The sequence below is a fragment of the Pristiophorus japonicus genome, chromosome 8 (assembly GCF_044704955.1).
Source record: "Pristiophorus japonicus isolate sPriJap1 chromosome 8, sPriJap1.hap1, whole genome shotgun sequence".
Classification (NCBI taxonomy): domain Eukaryota; kingdom Metazoa; phylum Chordata; class Chondrichthyes; family Pristiophoridae; genus Pristiophorus; species Pristiophorus japonicus.
Genome location: NC_091984.1, coordinates 27,955,494 through 27,968,332, shown reverse-complemented (window position 1 = coordinate 27,968,332; position 12,839 = coordinate 27,955,494). Strand labels below are relative to the sequence as shown.

Genomic DNA, 12,839 nt, shown 5'->3' with positions numbered 1-12,839 from the left:
TCTTAGAGATTGTGGTTCTCACCTATTCAGCTAGGGTGTCATGCACTTTCCATTGGGGTAAACTGGATAGTGATCGGAAGCAAGAACCCCAGCTGATTGATCAATGATCACCATTGACCAGAAATTTAACTGGACCAGCCACATAGATACTGTGGCAACAAGAGGAGGTCAGAGGCTGGGTATTCTGTAGTGAATGACTCGCCTCCTGCCTCCCAAAAACCTATCACCTGCGAGGCACAAGTCAGGAGTGTGATGGATTACTAGCCTGGATAAGAGCAGCTCCAGCAACCCTGAAGGAGCTCGACACCATCCAGGACAAAGCAGCCTGCTTGATTGGCACCCCATCCACCACCTTAAACATTCAGTCCCTCCACACATCGTGGCTGCAATGTGTATCATCTACAAGATGCACTGCAGCAACCCGCCAATGCTTCTTCGACAGCACCTCCAAAACCCATGACCTCTACCACCTAGAAGGACAAGGGCAACAGGCGCATGGGAACACCATCATCTGCAAGCTTCCCTCCAAGTCACACACCATCCTGACTTGGAAATATATCACTGTTCCTTCTTGTCGCTGGATCAAAATCCTGGACCTCCCTACCTAACAGCACTGTGGGAGTACCTTCATCTCGTGGACTGCAGTGGTTCAAGCCGGCAGCTCACCAAAACCTTGTCATGGGCAATAAATGCTGACCTTGCCAGCGATGCCCACATCTCCATGAATACACAAAAAGAAATCCCCCTCCTTAGCTAGGTGAAGCCATTTGCTGCACCCCTGTCACTATGTGGTTGAGAGCCATGAATTCAGCAGAGACCAGGTATCAAACCTTCTAAGAATTATACTTAGTTTAGATTTACTTTAAGTACTGATGCTTTTGAAAATAAAAGTTCACATTCTAATTTTCTGCATAAGCCACCTATATAGAAACACATAAAAATTGCAACATGGAAACATGCCTTTCGGACCAATGAGTCCATTATGGTGTTTATTTTCCACATCAGCACTAATTCTAATGCCATGTGCCTGCTCAGTTTCCATATTTCTTTATTCACCTTTCCTTCAACCACCTATCTAACCTATTCTTAAATGTTGACATGGTCTCTGCTTTAGACACGAACTCTGGCAGTACATTCCACAGCCTCACAACCCTTTGTTTAATAAAAGTTTGTCCTTCTCTTGGTCCTAAATCTCGTGCATCTTAATCTTGTATCTATGTACTCTTCTTCTCGACCCCTCAACCATCTGTATTCACACACAGGAAGATTAGTCTTGCTCAAAACTATTTTCATCCAGAATACCAGTTTGTTTTTGCTAAGAAAAGTTGACACCATTGACAATTGCCTAATTGAACATCACGCTCTCCAAGACCAGCCCGAGTAGAACAGTCAGTTGAGTTTGGGATTCAAACTGTACACTCTTTGCCAAGGTGACCGTGATGCAGCAGTGTATCTAATGCACCATCCTTACTTATAATATGCTTCTTGAAAAATAGTTTTAATTCCTGTGCTGACTTAAGCCTCCATTAAAAACTGAATGTCTGCCTACTTTAATCTATTAATGATTGAGTTGAATTTTATAGATCTGCAAATTTTCTCCTACTTTTAACATGTTCAAGTCACAACATAGAAGGACGAGAAAGGTACACATAACTATATTTTACAAAGGTGGTCCATAGCAATGTTGGAAAGACAATGTAAAGCAACTAAATTACCTTAAAAATCTGAGGCATGATGAATTGGAAATGCTTCTGCTGTTCACTGTTGAAGTTTTGCAGTTGAGCGGCATATTCATTTTTACTGTCGTCGGCCATGTGGGTTCGCAGGTTTAACTGTTGTTTTGCCTGGAGATTCAGAAGATAAAATTGTTAGCCAAACTGCTTACTCATCTTGTTTAATCTGAACATCGCACAGTTCCTGTTTTTCTCCCTTTGTTGTCCATCATCTCCACATTCGCTTTACGTCGGAGACACCAATATAGAGGAGCTCGAGGGCTTTTCTGCAATCACCTTGTCAGATGTACTGAAGGCGGTCAATTGGAGATGGTTCTTCCTTCTATCCACATGACAGGTTTCACTTCAGCAAACCTCACAACTTGGTGTCAGCTACAAATTAATAAAACTCAAACATGCTGCTGGCATCCAGCATGTGATGGTAGATATTTGAACCCAAGACTGCAATAGTGTGAAGGTACTAGGTCAACCACGACACAGCTGCTCAGAATGTTTAAACTCGATTACAATTTTTTTTCATTTAAAAAAAAAACATCAAAACGAAATATACTCAATCCACTATCAAATGTTAACTAAGGAAATCAGTGTAGATCTGATTTTGCAAAGAATGGATCTTAGCATTTCACATTTCTATGATGTTATACTGAATGATTAAATGGGCAGTGCTATAATATTTTTGCAACTGACCACCAGAATGTAGAAAAAACTGAGCCAAGCAGAATATTTCTTGGCAGCCTATATGGATTAGAGTGATATTGAACGTAATTGTGTGTATGAAGACTCAAATTACCAAGTCCCAACTTTGATATAATGGTATAAGATAGGGGTGTCCAAGAGGTCCACAGGCCAAAATCAGCCCAAAAAGCCCAGTCAATTTTAACTGCTGCCCAGCTTCAGTTCGTTAAATCCACTGTGGCTCAGGAAGTTTAATAGAAACGGCCATTTTGTTGAGACAGCAGTTTCAGTTTTCAAGCTTTGGGTGAAGGGGTGGATGGGTGTGCAAAGAGGGGGGGTGAATGGATGGAAGGGCCTGGAATTTTTCTGCGTGAGGAAAAGAGGTTTCATTCTGTGTGTGTGTGTGGGAGGGTCTTGCTTTGTGTGTAGGGGGGCAGTTTCATATCTTTGTACAGCAGTGGTCTCACTTTTTAAACATACGGCAGTCTTTCACTTTTTTCTTTTGCAGGGGTGGTCTCACTTTTATTGTATCAGGGGCATCTGGAGCAGCTCCATTGCAAATAGCGGGTGTATGACTTCACAACAGCCTGCAAGCTGAGCCCTGGGAAGTACTCCGCAGGTGAGGAAATCTTACTGCAATGGAGTCAAGTCTCTCGAGACTGATGTCACCAAAACAATTTAACAGGAGACCCTACACCTAGGACTCTATGCCAGCAACAAAATAGAGTAAAAAAAAACAAGAATTTTACAGTTGACTTTTACTTTCTGCTATAAAAATAGTACAATATTTTGAAAAGAAAGTATTCCCTTTCCTTTCTCCAAAAATAAAAATATTTTATGTTCTAAAATTTAGGTTAACAGAATCTCAAAGCCAATTATGTGCTCGCTTGTGCTAAACATACTTTTACGCAGGTATGGTTAAGTCATTTGCATGTGGAACATTGCCCAACAAAATAGAGCATCACCAAGTTTGTAACATGGTCATGCTACAACTCTGTTGCTAATTAACCTGTTCATTTCAGCAATTCAGGAAACATTCTTAATGTTGTCCTGTGGTGAACTAAATTCACAATATTAACCTTACTTCCTGTAAATTCACCAATCCCCGACCCTTTACCCTGCATTGAAGTAAATTCTATTATTCAACAAACACAACCAGCAAATCTATAAGCTCAAAAGAAAATCCATCTTTGAAATGGTTTTAAACGGTCTACATTTATAGAAGACAACAAATCTCTCCAACCTTCTCAACATCTGCCTTTGTTGCATTATGGTCAGAGTCTAGTTTCTCGTAACCCATTTGTGCCTTTTCAGTCTCTTTACATTCTCTCTCAAACTTCTTTTTACTCTGAAAGGAAAAAAAAACGAAGTTTAATGACCACTCTTCCAATTCAAATCTCCAAGTTAACAACTGGAACCGATTGGAAGAATCATTCAATTGATACTTACCTGGAACTACCATCAAATCTTAATGAAAAGCTAAGAATCTCACAGGTTTTTAAAAAGCAAGATCAGAAAATGCTAAATCATTTCAATTCAACATCGTCAAAATGCACTTGAGTTCTAGAATTAGTTTTTGACTTATTTTAAAAAGCTAAGTGTGGAAAAAATTATTTAAATTTTATATAGGAATGATACAACATTAACCTGATAGTACAGATCCTTCCTTTTAGGTTTATATCTATAATTAAACCAGAGCAGGATGATTAGATTTTTTTTTAAATACACAGGTTAAGTTGCCAGTAGTCATTATGTTCGGAAGATTACTAAAATACAAGTTCAGTTAAAAGTAATAAATATTCTATACTAGCAGAGTCCCGCAACACATTTGCAGTCAAATTATCTTTATTGCAACAGTACTTGATTAGACTGTTACCATCTTCTTTGTCTATAGAATCAACGCTGATGTCCTCCACCCTCTCTCTCCCCCTCTTTAGCCCCGCTGTCACTGAAACACTTGTTTCTGTTACCTGCAGACACGACTTTTTACAAAGGACTTCCTCTTCAGCTTCCCAAGCTGTACCATACATAAACTGCAACCTGTCCTAAACTGTTCACACCCTGTCCTGCTCCAAGTTCTCCTTACCTATTCATCCTGTCCTCATCAACCGCCACTGGCTCCCTGTTCACAAACATACTAAATTCAACATCCTCACCCACAATTCATCCAATCATTCGCCTTATCTTAATGCTTCAACTTCATACAGCCTGTACTGTTTGGTCTTCTGATTGAGTCTCATGTGCATTCTCTGTGCCATCCACTTCACAACTCTCTATGTAACTTGCCTATCTTGCTGCATCTGTCCACACCTTTAAAGGGTCTCCTTTATTCACTCATGCTTTTGGTCATCTCTCCTAAACCTTCTGCTTCTCAGCATCATCTAGAATTGGAATTTTACCAAGGAGGATCTGAACTTGTTATTTAATGAGAGAAAAGAGGAATATCTTCATATTGAAATAAATTAATGATTCACATCAGTGTCTGAGGTTAGCACATTTTTCTACTTAAAAGAAAGGCATTTATATACCGCCTTTCACGACCACCGGACGTCCAAAAGCACTTTACAGCCAATTAAGTACTTTTAAAGTGTAGTCACTGTTGTAATGTAGGAAACGCGGCAACCAATTTGCTCACAGCAAGCTCCCACAAACAGCAATGTGATAATGACCAGATCATCTGTTTTTTAGCAATGTTGATTGAGGGATAAATATTGGTCAGGACATCGGGGATAACGTCCCTGCAAAATAGTGCCACGGGATCTTTTACAGCTACCTGAGAGCAGAGGGGCCCTTGATTTAACGTTTCATCCAAAAGACGGCACCTCCAACAGTACAGCACTCCTTTAGTACTGCACTGGAGTGTCAGCTAAGTTCCAATGAAGCCACTGGATTCGTGTTGTCATTTAATAATCTCCTGCTTCACACCAGCCTCTCAGTGCGAGGTGCCATTTGAATTATGCTGCACTGGCTTGACAGTTTACCTAAAGCACTAGCATAACCTTATAACCCGGGGCGAAAGTGTGGTGAATGAGGGTACAGGTCCCAGATGCAGCATGGACCAGCCCACACTGTGATATGTGTGCGCACTAGGTCCATGCAGCAGAGCAGGTCTTCAGTCGTCCTGGTTCAACCCTTGCCACTGGATAAAGGCCTAGCTCTGCCAAGCCCGTGTGGTGGCTGATGTGCAACGGTCACCACACGTTAAAAAAAATCCACGCACAGGCATCTTACTCCTCCCTCAATTGGAGTTCAGGACTGGAACATCGGGTCCTTCATTGAAACATCTGTGAACTCTTGTGGAAGCAAGTCATCCTCGTTTGAGGGACCGCCTATGATGATGGAGTGTTAGCCTAGATTTTTGTGCTCAAGTCTCTGAAGTGGGACGTGAACTCACACCTTCTGACTCAGAAGCGAGGGTGCTACCAACTGAGCCAGAGCTGAGGGGTTTGTAAAGTGCACTTCTGTAATCACCGTTCAATTAATAAAGCAGTGTTCTTCAAAATTCAGTTAAGAGAGGGGGAAAAAAAATTACATTATCCATCTGTTTCCAGCAGATATCCAGGTACTGCTGGGCTTTGCGTCCTTCTTGAAGATGCTGCAAAAAAAAAAGAAGCAAGCTCTGAATGTTCAATCGTGAGCTCAGACAATTACTTAAGCAATACTAATGCATGTGTTACAACTCTCGTCATCTCAATGTTTCTGCACGAGATTAAATTGGATGTCTCAGTCTATTCATTCAATTTTGTTTACACATTTGTGAATTTTGTTTTTAAATTCTATTCCATGCACATTATCCTTGGATTATCCGCCAATGAAAGAGGAGTACTAAGACCCAATATTTCCTATTATAGTCTGTCTGTTTTTCTCTAAGGCACGTCCTAACTGAAGTCTCACATTTCGATTCTTGAGCCATTTATTAGGATGAGCAGCTGGCATGGTTTCCCGTTAACTTCCTCATGGTTTTTATCTTCAGAGTACCTCCTCCCAGGTGGGCTGCAACCAAGGCAAAAGAGCCCCACCTACCCCTTACGATTGGGGGGGGGGGGGTGGAAAGAAAGGTGGTGGTCTCCCACACCCATCAAACCCAAGTACTCCTGCGCTGGACATCCAATATTTAGAGCCATAACTCGTTCACTGTCAGGAGTGGGGCCTAAACCCAACCCTTCTAATTCGGAGATGGGAAGGCTAGCACAAAGCCAAAGGATTACTCCTACGATAGTAAGCCTACTAAATTCAATGAAACAATCTCAATACCAAAGTAATAGTATTGACTGCTCCAACTCCTGATCTTGTGCTGACTGCTTTGCATGCTGATCGCTTGCCAGAGGAGACAAGCACTGAATAACATCACCTCAGTTATACTGGGATAGTCTTGCCAGTTTTAAACAAAGTGCAGGTAGCAGCCTGGGAGAGCACAAGACTGGAGTGCCTGGATAATGAGGGAAGTTGACTGGAACCACAAAATTACTTTGACAGATAATGTATTATTTCAACATATCAAAGCAAAATTTAAATGGAATTGTATGCAGGAGACCAGATCTAAATGAAATCTGTAATATATTCTTTTATTCATTCCTGAGATGTGGGCGTTGCTGGCAAGGCCAGTATTTATTGCCCATCCCCAATTACCATCGAGGTGGTGGTGGTGAGCCGCCTTCTTGAACCGCTGCAGTCTGTGTGGGTACTCTGCAGTGCTGTTAGGGAGGGAATTACAGGATTTTGATCCAGCAACAATGAAGGAACGGTGATATATTTCCAAGTCAGGATGGTGCGAGAAGAACTTGCAGATGATGGTGTTCCCATGCACCTGCTGCGCTTGTGGTAGAGGCCGCGGGTTTGGGAATGCTGTTGAAGAAGCCTTGGCAAGTTGCTCCAGTGCATCTTGTAGATGTTATAAACTGCAGTCACGGTGCGCTGGTGGTGGAGGGAGTGAATATTTAAGGTGGTGAATGGGGTGCCAATCAAGCGGGTTGTTTTGTCCTGGATGGCGTCGATCTTCTTGAATATTGTTGGAGCTGCTCTCAGCCAGGCAAGTGGAGAGTATTCTATCACACTCCTGACTTGTGCCTTGTAGAAGGTGGAAAGGCTTTGGGTAGTCAGGAAATGAGTCACCCGCTACACAATACCCAGCTTCTGATATGCTCTTGTAGTCTAGCTGGTCCAGTTAAGTTTTTGGTCAATAATGACCCCCAAGATGTTTAGCGTGGGAGATTCAGCGATGGTAATGCCGTAGAATGTCAAGGAGAGGTGGTTAGACTCTCTCTTGTTGCAGATAGTCATTGCCTGGCACTTTAGTGGTGTGAATGTCACTTGCCACTTATCAGCCCAACCCTGAATGACGTCCAGGTCTTATTGCATGCGGGCATGGACTGCTTCATTACCTGAGGAGTTCCATATAGAACTGAACACTGTGCAAACATCAGCGAACATCCCCACTTCTGACTCTATGATGGAGGGAAGGGCATTGATGAACCAGCTGAAGATGGTTGGGCCTAGGACACTGCCCTGAGGAATTCCTGCCGCGATCTCCTGGTGCCAAGATGATTGGCCTCAAACAACCACAATCATCTTCCTTTGTGCTCGGTATAACTCCAACATGTGTAGAGTTTTCACCCAGATTCCCATTGACTGCAAAGTCCTATGCATCAAAACTCCACTGCATGATAGAAAACATATTATACCAAACATTATCTTTAGATGTACTAATCTCTAGCTGTAAGCATGGCAAATGAGTGACTTTTAAAAAAAAGTGAACTAAGCATTTAAATCTATTGGACTGGGAATATTTTGTGCTCATGCTTTCAACAGGAATTCTATGTTATAGGAGAATGGGATGTATGCTGTAAGCCTGTGTCCCTATCAGGAATTTACCGATATGGAGTCTACTGTTTAGTTATATATAGGATATACGACACAGAAACAGACCATTCGGCCCAACCAGTCCATGCCGGTTGTTTATGCTCCACTCGAGCCTCCTCCCGTCTTTCCTCATCTATATCTATCCGCATAACCCTCTATTCTCTTCCCCCTCATATGCTTGTCTAGCCTCCCCTTAAATGCATCTATACTATTCGCTTCAATCACTCTCTCTGGTAGCGATTTCCACATTCTCACCACTTCTTGTTCTCCTGAATTCGAGGTTGGATTTCTTGGTGACTATCTTATATTGTTGGTCTCTAGTTATGCTCTTACCCACAAGTGGAAACACTCTCTCTGTATCCATTCTATCAAGACCTTTCATAATTTGCAAGCGATCTATTAGGTCACCCCTCAGCCTTCGTTTTTCAAGAGAAGAGAGACCCATCCTGTTTATCCTTTCCGGATATGTATAACCTCACATTTCTGGTATTATCCTTGTAAATCTTTTCTGCATCGTCTCCAGTGACTCTATATCCTTTTTATAATATGGCGACCAGAACTGTACGCAATTCTCAAAGTGTGGTCAAACCAAGGTTCAATACAGGTTTATCATAACTTCCCTATTTTTCAATTCTATACCTCTAGAAATAAACCCTAGTGCTTGGTTTGCTTTTTTTATGGCCTTGCTAATCTGTGTCTCAACTTTTGTCGATTTGTGTATTTGTACTCCGAGATCCCTTTGTTCCTCTATCCCACCATCCCAAGTAATAAGTGACCTCCTTATTCTTCCTACCAAAATGTAATATCTCATGTTTTTAAACTTAATTTGCCAATTATATGCCCATTCTGCAAGTGTATTAATGTTCTCCTGTAATTTGTTGCAGTCCTCGACAAGCCTCCCACCCCGCAATTTGGCATCATTTGCAAATTTAGAAATTGTGTTTTTGATTCCAAAATCAAAATCGTTAATATAAATCGTGAACAGCACTGATCCTTGTGGAACACCACTACCCACCTTCTGCCACTGTGAATAGCTACCTTTTACTCCGACTCTCTGCTTTCCATCTTGAAGCCAGCTAGCTATCCATTCTGCTACTTGTCCCGACTCCGCATTCTCTGACCTTGTTCATCAGTCTATTATGGGGTACCTTATCGAAGGCCTTTTGAAAGTCTAGACAAATTACATCTACTGCATTACCATTGTCTACTCTCTCTGTTCCCTCTTCAAAAAATTCAATGAGGTTTGTCAAGCAAGACTTTCCCTTTTGAAATCTATGCTGAATATTCATTATTATATTTTTGGGTTCTAGATGTTTTTCTATTTTCTCCTTTAATAGGGATTCCATTATTTTTCTTACCACCGATGTTAAGCTGATTGGTCTATAATTCCCTGGACATGTTCTATCTCCCTTCTTAAATATAGGTATTACATTAGCAATCCGCTAGTCCTCTGGTAGTAAACCTTTTTCTAACAAATTATTAAATATGTGTAGTAATGCCTCTGCTATCTCTTCCCTAGATTTCCCCGGATCAGGGGTTTCATCCTCTGAGTTTGATTAGTTTATTTAATAGATTCCTTCCTTATTTTAAATGTTTAAATTCACCTCTCTCATTACTAATCTCATCACCCAATGTCATGTCCACCTGTTCTATCTCCCTGGTAATTACTGAAGCAAAATAATTATTGAATATTTCTGCCATCTCTCTTTCGTTACCTGTGGTATTATCCTGTCGATCCCTTAATGACCCTATTCCCATCCCAACCTTTCTTTTTTTTTATTGATGTGCCTATAAAATATTTTACTATTTTGCTTTATGTTCCTTTGATAATTTAATTTCATAGTTCCTCTTTGCCTTACGAATTGTTTTTTTGACTTCTAATCTTTTCATATTCTCCCTTATCATGCACTACCCTGCTGTCTATGTACTTAATGTATGCCTCTTTCCTTACTCTCAATTGTTCCCTTATGGCTTTATTCATCCATGGAGTCTCATTAGTGTTTAGTTTGTTCTTTGCTTTTAGCGGAATATATTGTTCCTGCATTCTGTTGAACATCGTTTTAAATGTTTCCCATTGCTGCTCTACATCGCTTTTTGCCAATATTGTTGCCCATTTTATTTTCCCAAGTTCTATTCTCAGTTCTTCAAAATCAGCTTTTCGCCAATCTATTACCCTGGTTTTCGTCATACTCAATTATCATTTTAATGCGTATTATGGTCACTATTACCTAGATGTTCTCCTACTCTTATCTAGTCTGGTTCATTCCCCATTAGCAGACCCAATGGCGAATCCTCCTTGTTGGGCTTTTTACATATTGGTTTATAAAGGAGTCCTTTATACATACACACATTGTAGGAACTCCATACCCTTATCCCCTTTACTTAACTCTTCTGTCCAATTAATATCAAGGTAGTTGAAAGCCCCCATAATTATTATTCTATGTTTTTTACTCATTTCCCTAATGTGTTGGCATATTTCTTTCTCCACCTCCCTTCCCATATTAGGTGGTATGTAGACTACACCTATTATTCATCCTTTATTATCTTTTATCTCTATCCATATGGATTCTATTTTTGCCTTGCTGATAGCTGTTTTACAACAGTCATCAACTGGTTTGTGGCACATTATATAGAGGACGAGGATTGACATTATGTTTATACAACACCATTACAAGTATCCATTACAATCCAGCAGGTGGCTGGTAAATATTACAATTATAAATGTGTCCCTGGGCACCGCTTTTCTAGAGATTTTCTGGACAAAGAAGCTGAATTTAGAAATGTATTAATTTCTTCTGGTATTCAGTTTTAATTTCTCTTGACCTCAAGCGCTCATAAATCTTGCACTAAGTCATTAATTGACTGGTTTTGCACCAGTGGTCTCAGTTTTTGCTGAGAGTTTTGCTTTTCTTACCAATTTCCTCACTTCCACTCCTGAACGCAGTGAAGGCTTGGGTTTTATTTTACATCCTCCTTAATCCAACTCAAGTGGATGTAATTCACGCAAGTCTCAACAGTGAAGCTACTTGACTGTAGGGCTCATCAAAAAAATTTAAGCCCAATCCTGAGCCCACCGGACACCCACACACATATCCTTCCAGCAGAGATCACTAAACAGCTATCAGGAGCAGAAACCCGGGTTGGGGGCTAACTGTAGGCCTTGGGAGATTGCCTAATTCACCACAGGCCAGTGACCATTCTTTGACTGTATAAAATGACTTCACAGAATCAACTTATGCGCCATTGGGAAAATCAGTGCTTATCAATGACTATTTTTAAATGTGCATTTGCTGAGTCAAAGGCAAATTCCTTGGCATCAGCCTTTGTATCGCTAATGCAAAATGCTACTTTACATGACTGGACTAAGGTGTGGGGATTAGAGAGGCTGAATGGTTTTTTTCTCATTTCATGCTGTCTTATACTGTTATACAGTGAGCAACTCCATGTTTGAACCTCTTCAATCATGTTTCCGTCTATGCCACAGTATTGAAACGACCTTAAAGTCACAAATGACATTCTTTATGATTACGGCCGAGGTGCACTATCTCTCCTCATCCTTCTCAGCCTCTCTGCAGCATTTGCCATGGGCAATCATGCCAGTCTCCTCCAACTCCTCTCCTACTTGCCTGCGCTTACCTCCACGCTTACCTATCCAGGTGTAGCCAAAGAATCTCCTGCAATGACTTCTCTTCCCACTCAGCTCCATTACCTCTATAGACCCCCAAGGATCTACCCTTGGACCCCTCCTACTTCTCATCTACATGCTGCTCTTCGGCGACATCATCTGAAGACATGACATCATCATAGGCAGTCACTCGGAATCGAGGAAGACTTGCTTCCACTCTTAGAATGAGTCCTTAGGTGGCTGAACAGTTCAATACGAAAACCACAGTCCCTGCCACAGGTGGGACAGACCGTCGTTGAGGGTAAGGAAGGGTAGGACAGGTTTGCCGCACGTTCTTTCCGCTGCCTGCGCTTGTTTTCTGCATGCACTCGGCGATGAGACTCGAGGCGCTCAGCGCCCTCCTGGATGCACTTCCTCCACTTAGGGTGGTCTTTGGCCAGGGACTCCCAGGTGTCAGTGGGGATGTTGCACTTTATTAGGGAGGCTTTGAGGGTGTCCTTGTAACATTTCCTCTGTTTGGCTCGTTTGTCGTGAAGGAGTTCCGAGTAAAGCGCTTGATTTGGGAGTCTCATGTCTGGCATGCGGACAATGTGGCCTGCCCAGCGGAGCTGATCAAGTGTGGTCAATGCTTCAATGCTGGGGATGTTGGCCTGGTCGAGGATGTAAATGTTGGTGCGCCTGTCCTCAAAGGGAATTTGTAGGATCTTGCGGAGTCATCGTTGGTGGTAGTTCTCCAGCGACTTGAGGGTCTACTGTACATGGTCTCTGTCTCTGAGCCATACAGGAGGGCAGGTATTACTACAGCCCTGTAGACCATGAGCTCGGTGGTAGATTTGAGGGCCTGGTCTTTGAACACTCTTTTCCTCATCAATGTCTGCTTTTGTTGATAAGAGGCTCCCGAGGTATGGGAAATGGTCCACGTTGTCCAGGGCCGCGCCGTGGATCTT

The 12,839-nt window shown here is 41.8% G+C and overlaps 1 protein-coding gene across 3 annotated transcripts in view; it reads right to left on the bottom strand.

Annotated features, from left to right (window-relative positions):
* Positions 1 to 12,839, bottom strand: part of fnbp1l (formin binding protein 1-like) — a 190,143-nt gene that overhangs the window by 54,447 nt on the left and 122,857 nt on the right. For all 3 annotated transcript variants that reach the window (XM_070886610.1, XM_070886611.1, XM_070886613.1), the window contains exons 5-7: positions 5,941 to 6,003; positions 3,652 to 3,756; positions 1,716 to 1,844 (exon numbers count right to left, since the gene is read on the bottom strand). In XM_070886610.1, the coding sequence (XP_070742711.1) occupies positions 1,716 to 1,844; positions 3,652 to 3,756; positions 5,941 to 6,003 (297 nt within the window). The remainder of the gene's footprint in view (positions 1 to 1,715; positions 1,845 to 3,651; positions 3,757 to 5,940; positions 6,004 to 12,839) is intronic.